The 13,281-nt window shown below is 46.6% G+C and overlaps 1 protein-coding gene across 4 annotated transcripts in view; it reads left to right on the top strand.

Annotated features, from left to right (window-relative positions):
* The window catches only part of ZHX2 (zinc fingers and homeoboxes 2), a 75,773-nt gene that overhangs the window by 57,813 nt on the left and 4,679 nt on the right, over positions 1 to 13,281 (top strand). For all 4 annotated transcript variants that reach the window (XM_061447789.1, XM_061447787.1, XM_061447788.1 and 1 more), the window contains one exon: positions 8,963 to 11,654. In XM_061447789.1, the coding sequence (XP_061303773.1) occupies positions 9,152 to 11,650 (2,499 nt within the window). In that variant the 5' untranslated portion in view covers positions 8,963 to 9,151 and the 3' untranslated portion in view covers positions 11,651 to 11,654. The remainder of the gene's footprint in view (positions 1 to 8,962; positions 11,655 to 13,281) is intronic.

The raw sequence follows: 13,281 nt of genomic DNA, 5'->3' as shown, positions 1-13,281 counted from the left end.
CCCACCCTACGAGTAAACACACACTGATTAAAGGAGATGATTCTGACAGGGTACGTGACTCATCTTTGGAGCTCGCTGCCATTGAAAGCCACTGATGGAGCGCGCTGGGCAGAGGTTCAGCCCCCCTGCAGGTGTTGAGAGTATCTGATGGTGTATCTGGCTGTATCTTGCATGGGTGGTTCAAGCATCTCTACTCTGCTGTGGGGAGAGCCCACCTGGAGTACTGTGTCCAACTCTGGAATCCCCAGAACAGGAAAGATATGGACCTGTTGGAGAGGATCCAGGGGAGGACCACAAAAATGATCAGTGAGATTAAGCACCTCTCCTATGAGGACAGGATGACAGAGTTGGGGTTGTTCTGCCTGGAGAACAGAGGACTCTGGGGAGACTTTATTGTGGCCTTTCAGTTCTTAAGATGGGGAGAGACTTCTTAGCAGAGTCTGTTGAGGTAGGATGAGGGGTGATGGTTTTAGACTAAAAGAAGGGAGATTCAGGCTGGATATGAGGAAGAAATTTTTTATAGTGAGGCACAGGTTGCCCAGAGAGGTGGTGGATGCCCCATCCCTGGGGACAGTCAAGGCCAGGCTGGATGTGGTTCTGGGCAACCTAATCTAGCTTAAGATGTCCCTGCTTGTTGCAGGAGGGTTGTACTAGATGACCTTTGAAGATCACTTCCCACCCAGACTTTTCTGTGATTCTGTGATCTTCTTGCTTGGAAGAAGTCAGTTTATATTTTTCCGTACCAAAGGAGGGAGCAAGATCACAGGAGTTGCACCCATTACCTCCCTTTGGGTTTTGTGCATAGATGCCACTGGGAGTTTGGGTCCATTTCTATCCCTTAGCATCTGCATGTCAGGTGGAGAACACAAGCTGAGCTGTGTGTTCAGCAGACACCAGAGCAGGTGCCTTTGGCAGGAGCATGCAACTACAAGGAAAAAGGCTTTTACCAGGTTGCCCCAACTTCAGAAACCAGTGGGAACTGCAGCCCTTGTGGCTGCCTGTGTGCCCCTTTTCGTGTGCAGGCTGTGGGTTACCAGCCCTTGTCTGGGGGGAGAAGAAGGCACTGGCTGGGAAGAAAGGAAACCTGGAATTTTGTCCCCACCTTGGCACTCTGGTGCTCTCCCTCCTGCCTGTTGCATGCCCCATCCACTCTGACGTGTGCCCTCCTGTAGAGAGGACATCTCCTGCCTAACCTGAGGTTAAGGCCACTGTCTTGGCTGGGACAAATGATTGTTGCTACAATATAAATATATTTTTTTTTAGGGCATGAAGCAGTCCAAGTAGATTATTCCATCATTTTTCCACTTAAAACACTAAAATCAGGTCTAATCCAGTTTTTAGCAACTAAACTTAAGCCTGCATTTAAAAAAGGGGAGGAAAAAAAACCCCAAGAAGCCAGTGATTGCAGATGAGTGCTTATAATAGAAAATTCACAGCACACAATGTTCAACTTCCCCTTTTCTGGGAAGTGGTTGGCCTCTTGCGCTCATAGGACACGCGGCACAGAAACCCCACCATATTGCCCGTGTCTTTAGCTGTGCAGTGAAGGTTTCAGTTCAGAAGAATAGCCTGTGAGTGGTATACTCCGAAATGCATCTCTTGTGTGGCACTGCCTAACACAGCCTGTTCTGGTAAAGTCTACAGAGGGATGGGGGCTTTTTTATTCCAGATTATCTATGTTTTCCGGAATAAGTTTCTTTATCCCTACACGGTGGTCACATTGCAGCTGAGCTGTTAATGTAAAGAGGCCACTTTCATGTGGATTGGCTTAGGCACACGGCTCTCCAGGGACTTCTACTACTGTTGGTGCTTTTGAAACCCTGTTTCATCCTCCCCTCAGCCCATCTCCACCAGAAACCCTCCCTTTTGTTTTATCTATGTGTTGTTGCAGTGACGGTGCTGTAGGGGTGCAAGGCAGAGGTGGGATGTGTGCTGGGTTTGTTTCTGCCCCCATTCAGATGTGTTGACATGGGGTTTCACAGGACCCATGGTTGAGGGAGCCAGGAATCCTGGAGGCAGTTTGATTTGTTGATTGCCTTCGAAAGGTGTGAGCCTCTGGTCCTTAATAAAAGAAAAATGATGAATTGCTGCTTCTCTGTAGGCAAAAATTCATGGCCAGGGCTCCCTGCTAGTAACATCTACGTGGGTTTGTTGGTTTTATTTTCTAATTAAAAATGTCTACACTGACCTACGTGGAAATGTATGGGAATTTCAAATTTTTTTTTACATGTCTGCAAAGATTATTGCTGTCACGACCTGTATACCTCCCCGTTAGCTGTGTTTTATTCAGCTTACAAAGAACTGCGAAGTGTTGGCACTCTAGGCTGCTCTCACTTAAGTGCTGTTTTAAAAGCTCTGCTCTAGTTCACAGAATCTGCCTTTCTGTGGTTTTCTTCTGTAAATCGTTAGAGTCCTGATCCACCACGCAGGAATTATTTGCCCTGGTTTGCTTCTGCTTATTCTCCTGCATATAATTAAGCAATGTTTTTAAAGTGTTTTATCGCAGTGGAGAGCAACAGCACTTTTTTTGCTGTGCCAGCTGATGTGCTTTTTGATATTACTGAAGCAGCTGCATGCTAAAAACAGTTGTAAGGAAGGAAAAACATTACCCTAGGCATGTGCCTTTTTTGCACCATGAAATGCGTATCTCACCTCTCATCCTTGGGTTTGTAGAATAGTATTGCTGTGATGTTAATGAATGTGAGTTCAGCATCTGCGATATGGAGCAGGATGAGAGCTGTGCTCTGTGCTGCATGTGTTCGCATTGCTGCAGCCTACATGGGTGAAGAGTAGATGGTTGTGTGGGGGTTATGATGCTGTCAAGTAACATCAATTAATTTCTGCTTTGCTCTAAACTCTAAGGACGTTACTTCTGGGCAGCTGCTTGGGTTGGAATCAAGTGTTAAATGCAGAGATGCTCATAGGGGGACACGCTTTTGAGGCCTGGGGAGAGCCAGGGACCTGCAAGCTTGTAAGGTCACCAAAGGGAGAGGACCGTTGAAAGTAGCCTGCAATGAACACAGTGGGGTTCACCCTGGTGTGGATGGTCACGCGTCCTGGAGGGGGTGGCACATTCTTCAACTCAAGAAAGAAGTGGTGCAGTGGTGTCTTTGCTTTAAGAAGCAACCTGCAGTGTTTGCAAGGCGGTGGGCACCAGGGCCTGACTGGCATCCAAGGGCGCAGCATGGTATCTGTGTTGAGGTTTGCCGAGATCCATTTACTGCATGATGAAGTGGGATAACATCCCAAAAAAAGAAAAAACAGGGACCGAAAGACATGTGTCTGACAAGTCCTTGCTGGTGAGCTGTGGTTGGTGCTGTGCTGAGCTCCTCCTCTGTTACACCCTCAAGCTCGAGGAAGGTGCATGGGAAAGCTGTAAAGAGAAGTTTGTACCTTTGTGATATTAAACATAATGTTCAGACATGGGGAAGGGTTTCTGAGGGACAGGGGTGTGTGAAATCACAAGGGTGTCATTTGCTGTTGCTTGTCTGGTGTGGCAGAGAGGATGCTGCTCATGGGGACTTGAGCTCCTAAGCAGTAAAAGCAATAAAATGCTTCCACCCTCTTTAAACATCACCTGGTCCTTGCACATGAGCCCCCTGTATTTCTGCACTTAGTTGCAGGTATCCCTGTGGCGGTGGTTGATGTATTGGCAAAGCACACAAGTGTCACTAGAGAGGTTTTCTTTCTGTTTTGTTTGTTTATGAATAATAAGGCAAGGTGTATCTGTGAAAAGGAAAGATCCATTTGCACTGGGTGAGGATTCAACCTGTTCCAGCGTCTCTGGTATTACTTTCTTCCGGCCATTGGCTGAAGCAAGATGCAGCATGAAGTGGTGATAGTTCTGGCGTGCTTTTCCTTTTCTGCCAAAATTAAGGTTTTCCCTGCTTTTTAATGTGATGTTTCTTCAAATTTGGTTGTCTTTGGACAGCCTTTCTCAGACTCACTCATGTTTTTGGGCTACGAGAGGAGACAGACAGCATCTCACCCTGTCTCTCCACTGCCCTACCACTTCCCCAGCCACAGCTTGCAGGGTTTTGGCCAATGCTTTGTGTGGCCGGGGCTGCGTCCCAGCTGCCATGGAAAATTCCTGTTCTGACACCACCATGGAGGAGCCTGTGTGGGACCAGCTCTGCAGAAAGGGAGCTCAGTCTCTACCCAAATATTTGCTTTTGGGGCTGTGAGTGGTATAAAACTAGCTATATGTGCAAGGGGAGGGTGGGAAAGTGAAAAGATTTCAATGCTCGGCAAGAGAGAGGTTTGTATTTATTTTTCCACCCCTTTGTTTAAACTCTACAGTTATCTTTCGCTGCTGAAAGGTGGCATTGCTACACAGGCAAACGTTTCCAGTGCCTAAAAGCATGGTTTGTTTTCCCTGTGTGGTTCTCCCCCGTCTGGGGCCAAGCAACCAGCTACCAGCCTGGTGCCTCCTCAGTTGTGCACAGATTTGCCAAATAAGGTCCCGCTTCATTCTCACATCAGATGCTATGGAGCTGTTTTCACAGGGGTTCGAAAGATCAGAGGGCTGTGGCTGGGTTATGTAGTTAATTGAACAGGTTTCACAAATTAAACCAGAGGAGGGCCTCGCTCGTAACTGCTGTGGTACACTTTGGGGGAAATAGGTATAAAACAACACGCAGCCTCTGACCTGTATGCTCATGTCCCAGGTGGCTTTACTGAAGCAAATCAAATCAAAAGCTCTTGTTCCTGCACACGGGCTCTCTGTGGTTTGGTTTGGACCTTGTTCACAATGGCAGCTGCCTGCTTAGAGCTGAGCACTTCTGGTTTTCAGCTGGTTGCCCTTTACTGCTTTGTGTGTTCATTTAAAAAATCAAATCCAAAAATGAGGTGGTTTGATTTTTTTTCAACCTCTCACAGTGTGGCAAAACCAGCCAAAGCAGCAGGTGAGCTGGAGGGGTGAGGGCTGCCTTCCTTCTCTATGTCTGGCAGGACTGGCTGCATCTCTGCACCCCATGCCTGTGGTCACCCTGCAATGGCAGCAACCCAAAAAGGGAGGTCAATTGTCCAGGGCCCTGTCTATAACAACACATAAAGAGTGAACCAGGCCAGCTGTAAGGGTGGATGTTGACCTGTCCATAGTGCAGCCCTGTTCATTGAGCATCAGATGTGAATTTTGCCTCTCAAAAGGATGGGTGTGCTGTGGGTATGGCTCAGGTGATGATGGGTAGCTTGGGTTCCCATTAGGATGCACTGGTTGCCAAGCCTTGGCTGTTGCTGAGGGGTATTTTCTCTCCCCTATGCAAACTTTGGTAGCCATCACTAGCTGCAGGAACAGCCATCTACAGGTGAAGTGGTATCACTTTGGTTCAGAATTCTTATCAGGAACAACACCATATATCTAAAGCTGTCTGCTGGGGCTTTGATGTTCTGGTGAGTGGCTCATGTTTAAAACCTGTGAGATGCTCCTGCTGCTCTCTGATGTCCTCAGATGAAACGTGGCAGCCCCTGCAAACATACGTACGTGATGTGACTCTGAGAAATGTGTCAATGGGGGGTGGTCCATCCTCCTTAGCAACTGTGCATTGATTTATCCCAAATGACATCCTTACCGAGGTCCCGAAGGGGACATGGGTTGGAGGTCCTAATACACTCTCCTTGCTCATGCAGGTGTTGGCTCTTATCTCTTTCATGACGCTGATTGAAGGGACAAAGTCTGTGGCTGCTCATGAGCTCCCCAAACTGTACATCTTGGACCGAAACGCATTTGGGTTTGTTACTGGCCTCCAAAAAGAAGCATTTGACTCGGGCTTGATTTCTGCGGTGGGCAGTGATTCTCATGTGGCAGAAAAACTATGCAAAGTGTAGGGTTAGCAAACCCGCAATTAGGTGTGCAGAAAACTGCCCTGTGGAGTAGAAGATGGAAGAGAAGCAACAGTCTGACAATTTTCTAGTAAAACTATAGCAGGGAGCGTTTTTCATCTGTCCGCCCATTGATACAAGTTTTGGGTGGACCTTCACTCTTCTTCCTTACCAGAGCATCCTTGGTTGGGGCTGATCCTCATGTGCTCATGAGAGGTGGGAGCTCAGCACAGCAATTTAGTGCAGCAGGGAGCTTACTGGCCTTCCAGAGACTGTGGAATTGAATGTTAGTCTGCCTCTTAGGAAACCTATGATTGATTCAGAGTTGTAACCTAGATGTTTCTCATTCTCCCCTCTTTCTCTTCCATCCCATTCCTTTCTGGTTTTGTTCTTGGTGCTTTCTTCCTTTGTGTGTGGGGATATTCAGTGAAATATAAATCAGCCTTGCTCTGCCTTTGATGTCTTTTGAATTTTCTTCCTTTTGCTGATGTTGCCACATGAATTTTGCAGAAGGTCACACATCAGAAAGGCAGCAGACCATTGGGTACAGCTGCATGGCTTGGGAGGGAGAGCAATCAGCAGAGGAGCATCCCAGGAGATGTGGCTCCATCCCCATCTGCACCACCCTGTCCCCAGGCACTGCCTTGCACCTCTCTTCCCTCATCTATGAAAGTCAGTGTTGTAAACGCAGTGGGATCTGAAGGACAGAGTGTGAGGTGACCTGGTTGCCTTCACCCTGCTTCTGGAGCAGCCAGGCTTACAGAGCCCATTCTGCCTCTTCTCTCATCTTTTGGCGTGTTTCAGCTAAATTAGGCACAAAGGAAAAGAGCTTCAAAGATGATTAATTTTCTGCAAGTATCGTTAAAACGGGTGGCCAGGAAGGCAGGTATTTGGACAGTTTCGTGTTTGCCTCTCATTTCTGACTGCATCTGCAGTGGGTTGCTGCAAGCCACAGATCACAGCCAAAATACTCTGCCAGAAGGTGGTTGTGAGAGGAAGTAGAAGGGAAGTTTGAAGGAATACAGGGAAATAATAGAGAATATTCAGTGTGATCTAGTTTAAAGATCAGTCAGCACAACTCTGTAGAAAACCAGGCATCATTTCTTCCATCATTCATCTGCTTGTTTATTATTAAAAGGGAGAAGGGAAAAAGGAAACGAGAGAGGTTACATGGGCTCAGAGGTATGCTGATGCTTAGAGGAATAACAATGACAATGTTGGTGATCCCAGGTTAAAGGGAAATGTCACTGTGTTTTCCTGAGTGAGGCAGCCCCATCCCTGTTTCACAGAGCTGAGCAAAGATACTCTGTTCCCAGGGAAGAACCTTTAAAGGCACCCTTGAAAGTTAACTACATGCTCCAGCACTTCACCAAATCAGGGTGAGTGTGTGGGAGCATCCCTCGTCTCTGTCAGGCAATGGTGACTGTGAACACAGTACTGTGTGGCTATGCTGGGGTATCCACAATACAGCAAATAGCACCTCTGCACAGCGTCTGCTCTGTGGTGCACACTTACTGTTTCACAAGGTACTTCATAGAGAACTTGTATAGGAAGTTCTTAGTGCATGGAGAATTGCTTCACGCTGGGTTTTATGTACATCAGACTGGAAGCTGCCATCCAGGCTCTTGTCCTCAGCTGGAGCTGCTTCCTCTGGCAGTGCATCATGAGGTTCCATATGTACGGGAGTGGTGTGATCTGTGATGGGGAGAGGGGCAGAAACGTGCTCTGGAGACCTGCAAAGTATTCATCAGCTGCAGAAGTTAGTGGCTGCTTTCACAGTGACTGTTTCTGGCTCTCGTGCCAGTGCACAAGGAGAGGGGTAGGTTCAGGGACAGCGCTGAGGTGGCTGTAAACTGCGAATGTTGAATGTGTCCAGATGTGATTGCAGTGGGATTTTGTGTCATTTGATCTTTGTGTCTGCTGGGTACTGGATGTGTTTAATCATTTACAGGCTTCACAATGAGAAAATCTTTGGTTAGACATGAGAGGATAGAATCACAGAGTGGTTGGGGTTGGAAGGGGCATTTAAAGATCATCTAGTCCATGCCCTTGCCCTGGGCTGGAGCATCTTTCATTAGATCTCTAGCTCAGATTCTCCATTTAATGCACTTCCACAAAAAACAGTGCAGGTCTTACCTTTTGTTTTTCCCCCAGTTAATGAAACTGTTTTGACAACTAAATTCCCTTCCTTTCCTCCACCCACTCCTGGTGAGCAGAGATGGATCCTGAAACAGCTAGTGCAGTTTTTTTCTTTGTGGTGGTTCTGATATTGATCTCAGATCCTTTTACAAATGTTTTTCAGAATTGTTGCAGTTGGGAGCTTCCAAAACCATCTCAGGGCATAAATCATGCTTAAAATTGATTTGTTTTAATTCTGTAGGGAGTGAAGGGCACAGTTTGGTCTTGCTGAGAATATCAAGAGGGTTACAGGCAGACACCCTGTTTAAAAGGTATCTAAGGGCTTCTGTGACCTTTGCTAGCTACCTCTGTCAATACTGAGTGGAAAGTGGTGTTTTAAGGAAGCCTTAGTTCAAGAAAAGGCTTGATAGGGCTCATAGATATGCTGCAATTTCTCTGAACCCACTTCTCATCAAGACAGAGCTTTGAAAGTGTTGATTTGCATTAAATCTTTTTTTCTGCCTTTACTTTTACAACCGAGGCAGGCCCTATAGCTTTATTTAGAAATCACCCATCATTAGTAACCACAATCATTTAGCAGACATATTTACAAGGTAAGTGACAGTGGGAAGTAATTAAGTTTAATATAAATCACACTCAATTTAAAATGTGCAGGCTTCAAAATAATAATTAATAGAAACTGTGGGTTCTATAAAAAGATGTAGTATTTATAGCAGCATCTTCTTGCTTTTCCAGCGAAACACATTGAGTGGAGCTTAAAATCCCCTGTCTGTTCATCTTACTTGTTTCAAAGCCATTTCTTCCTGTGGTGCACTTCATTGCAAATTACCCACTGCTTTTATTCTTTGTGGGGAGATTTTTAACTCTTAAGTTGATAATGGGGCAAGAAGAATTCAGCGTTGTCCAAAATGGGCTTTGTAAATGGACATACCCTGAACTGTGTCTTTCTGCTGAATCTGTGGTTTATTGCTTAGTGCCTGATGCTGTGTGCTTTGTTTTGCAGGTGTCATGCAGCTGACAGGTCTACTGGAGGAGCTGATGGTCACAGCCGGGACAGAAAGTCTTCATTAAGTAAAACAGAGTAAAATAATCAAGGAAAGTTGGAGCTGTTTGCAAGATCTGTTGAGTTTTGACAGCTTACCCTGTCAAAAAAGCCATCATCTGGGACGGCAGTGTGCTGCCAGCAGCTGTGATGGCTAGCAAGAGAAAATCAACAACTCCCTGCATGGTGCGAACTTCGGAAGTCATGGAGCAGGAAGGCGCTGAAGGCGTGGAGGTTCCTAAAGAGAAGGAGTCTGGTGCACTGCAGCAGGACTCCCAAAAGAACTGGCCTTCAGAAAGCTCAGTCAAAGACTGCGAAGTGGTGGAGGCAAAGCCCCCAGCTGAAAGTCAATCCAAGAAGCCCCAGGGTGGTTATGAGTGTAAATACTGCCCTTACTCAACACAAAACTTAAATGAATTTACAGAGCATGTTGACACTCAGCATCCAAATGTCATTCTGAACCCCCTGTATGTCTGTGCTGAGTGCAACTTCACAACCAAAAAATACGATTCTTTATCTGACCACAACACAAAATACCACCCGGGAGAGACTAACTTCAAACTGAAATTAATTAAGCGCAATAATCAGACTGTTTTAGAGCAGTCTATTGAGACCACTGCTAACGATGTCACTGTCACAAGCGGTGGGCTAGAAACTGCAGAGTGTGATGATTCACTTCATGGGGGACTTAGTGCAAATAAAACACCAATGATGAAACTGGGAAAGCCTAAAGGGGAAACCAAGAAGGGACCCAAAAAGCCAGAAGAGGGAGTTACGGAAAACCACGTGGATGGCACTCTCCCCCGTATCATAACTGAAGCCACTGAAGCTATTGCTTGTATAAATGGAGACCTTCTCCATGATGTGTTAGCCCATGTTATGCCCTCTGTACAGCTGCCACCAAATATTAACCTTGTCCCCAAGGTCCCGGTACCTCTGAACAGTACCAAATACAACTCTGCACTGGACACTAATGCGACCATGATCAACTCCTTTAATAAATTTCCTTACCCAACACAAGCAGAATTGTCATGGTTGACAGCAGCATCAAAACATCCCGAAGAACAAATCCGAATCTGGTTTGCCACGCAACGTTTGAAGCATGGTATAAGTTGGTCTCCTGAAGAAGTGGAGGAGGCAAGAAAGAAGATGTTCAATGGTACCATCCAGGCAGTCCCCCAAACCATCACCGTCCTGCCAGCTCCTTTGACAACTGCAAAAATGCCCCAGCCCATCATCCAGACAGCTTTGCCTTGTCAGATACTGGGCCAAACTGGTCTGGTTTTGACTCCTGTGTCAAATGGTTCAACTGTTTCCTGTTCACCGATTACGCTTGCTGTTGCCCCAAACCAGGGGCAGAAGAGGGCAATGCAGACGTTATCAAGTGCCCCAGAGGCCAAGCGTCCTCACGTGGTTCAGGTGCCCGAGATGCCTGCCAAGCTGACTGCTGTACCACTGACGCCAGCCAGTGAGCGAAAGAAGACAAAGGAGCAGATAGCAGAGCTGAAGGCCAGTTTCATGGCAAGCCAGTTTCCCGACGATACGGAAGTCTACCGGCTGATAGAAGCAACAGGTCTCTCCAGGAGCGAGATCAAGAAGTGGTTCAGTGACCATAGGTACAGAAGTCAGAGGGGTATTGTGCACATCCCTGGCGATGCTTTAGGGAAGGATCAAATAGCACCTCCAGCTGGTCGACACAGCCGCTCATTTCACCCATACACAGATTTTGCTCCTCAGAGATTCAAAGAGAAAACCCAAGAGCAGCTTAGAGCCCTTGAGGAGAGCTTCCTAAGATGCTCTTTTCCTACCCAAGGAGAATTGGACAGGCTTCGAGTAGAAACTAAGCTGAGTAGGAGGGAGATAGATTCATGGTTCTCTGAGCGGAGAAAGATAAGGGACAGCATGGAGCAAGCTGTCTTGGACTCAATGGGATCATATAGAAAAATGAAGGAGCAAGGAACTCCCAATGGTGCAATAAGCCAAGCAGAACTGCTGAGTAGCTCTCAGCTCCCTGGTGCTTTATCCGGATCCTCCACCACACTGAAGAAAACTCAAGAGCAGAGTCATCTACTGAAAAGCACATTCGCAAGGACTCAGTGGCCGTCGCCCCAGGAGTATGACCAGTTAGCATCTCAAACTGGGCTCACAAGAACTGAAATTGTTCGCTGGTTCAAGGAAAACCGGTCTTCACTAAGAACAGGGTCACTTAAATGGATAGACCAGTACCAGAAGCAGTATGTTGTTGATGGTCATAACGAGCAAAGCCAGAAAAAGGGCTCAAAACACATAGAGAGTGCAAAGAATGGTAACGAAGTGTCTCGGCAGTATTACCAGGAGCATAAAAAGCTGAATGAAGAGAATGGGGGTAAACCAGTGGTGAGAGCAAAAAGAGACTGCGAACCACTGAAAGACTCTTTGTTGGGGAATCAAGCAGAGGGAATAGACAAGCTGGAGTGCAACAGCCACGACGGCCACGGCAGCGAGGAGAACGAAGAGCCAGCGGAGGTCAACTGGGTGGAGGTGACGGTGGGTGAGGATGATGCTGCATCGGACTGTACGGACAGCTGGAGCCAAACGGCACCCGAGGGCCAGGCAGAGCTGGGGGACTTTGACTCTGAAAGTATATCTGGAGAAAATGCCCACGTATAGACAGGTAATGCTGATGGTGCCCTGTTTCTCTGAGCCTGCCTCTGTCTGGGTGTGCTTCCAGCATCCTGTAGTCCCTCTTCAGTATAAATCCCTGGAGCCCATCCCTGCCGGATCCTTGTGCCTGCTGGATGCCTGAACAAAAGGGAGACCCATCCTGCTTGTAAATTAAAGCAACTGCATGGTAGGGGAGGGGTTAGTGCTGTTTGCCTTGTTTCTTGTTTCCTTGTGGGTCAAGCCCTGTATAAGGGAGATCTTTTATTTCTTTTTTCCAATAAGTGATTAAACATTAAATGTTCTGCCTTTGATTGACCTATGTAACCTCTGCAGCACTTGATGTACAACATGCTGGCTGAGCCACACAAAGAAATAGTGGCACTGGTTGCTAATAGCCCCCTTGCTAAAAGGTCATTGATCTGTGAATAGAGGCTGTGCCTGGTTTTGCACCTCAGGTCCTTCCTTTGCAGCATCCTGCCCTGCTCAGAATAAAAGGTCGCTAGGGGAAGGGCTTAGGATGGAGATGCTTCTTTATGCATTAGCAAGGAAAAACAGTGTGCTGTCCTCCTCTTGCAGGTGAGAACTGTCTCTGACCTTGCTTTGTTCTGCTTGCTCACTCCAGAGGCTTAGGAAATGCCCCAGACTAAGCTGTGTGGGTGTTTTAGCAGTTCCTTCTCACATGACCTTGAATTTAAAAGCAAGATGCAGGGCTTTTCTTTAAGGGTGTTTTATACAGTTTTTCACAGTGTGAAAGGACGTGTTATTTGGGGACCTGAATCCTGTTTCTGATCGCAGTTGCACAGGTATAAATCTGGAGCAACCACCGTCAGCATTTCTTGAGTTGCATGTTGAATTGAGTCCACTGGAGCCTGTAACAGTTTGCGCTCAGTGTAACTGAGTCTGTCTTTCCCAGACTGGAGTCTCTTTAAGCTAGAACGTACCATACAGAAAGCTCAACTCCTGTATTAACAACCACAGTGAGAGAACACCTATTTTAGAAAGAGATTGTAGTTTTCTGGTGTCTAAGAAGTATAATATACTTCAGCATTTCTTAAGTAATAATTGATTTTTGGGGGGGGGGCGGAAGCTAGGACTGGTAGAAGTCCCTCTTGCACTGAAGACTTTTACTATTGCAGCAGGCAGTACTTGAACTGACTGCAACTATGTGTTGCAGAGGTGTAGTTTTTCTTAGCAAGCCCTGCTGGCTAGCATAGAGACCTCCACTTTCTCCTGGTGTAGTATTTGTCCGGAAGTTTCCTGGACGTTTTCTTCGAGTTGAAGAGGAATACTCTGCATTGGTTTTATTTTGAACTATGTGTTGTGGTGTCTGATCTGAGAAATCACAGTGTTTGTATCACAAAGTATCTTGCAGAATCTTAAAGCTCCAGACTGCAATGCAAGGTTCTGTTATGCTTGCAGAAGTTGGTAATTAAGTGTGTGAGGAGCAGGTTGTGTTACCTGTGCTGCAAAGGCAGAGATTAAAGGAGGAAGGAGATGGAAACATCAGCCAGCAGCACGCTGGGGTGCCGCTGTTGCGCAGCCACATAAGAAAGGAGAGGCAGGATCTGATCTGCCTTTCAAAATGAATTGCATGATGAATACGTGCATTGTGGGATTCTTTTTTTCCATGGTTGTTA

This window comes from Pezoporus flaviventris, unplaced genomic scaffold (assembly GCF_033815535.1).
Source record: "Pezoporus flaviventris isolate CSIRO_AGI_PZ_B2104156 unplaced genomic scaffold, CSIRO_AGI_Pfla_v1 ptg000007l, whole genome shotgun sequence".
Lineage (NCBI taxonomy): Eukaryota > Metazoa > Chordata > Aves > Psittaciformes > Psittacidae > Pezoporus > Pezoporus flaviventris.
This window is presented reverse-complemented; position numbering and strand designations above follow the sequence as displayed.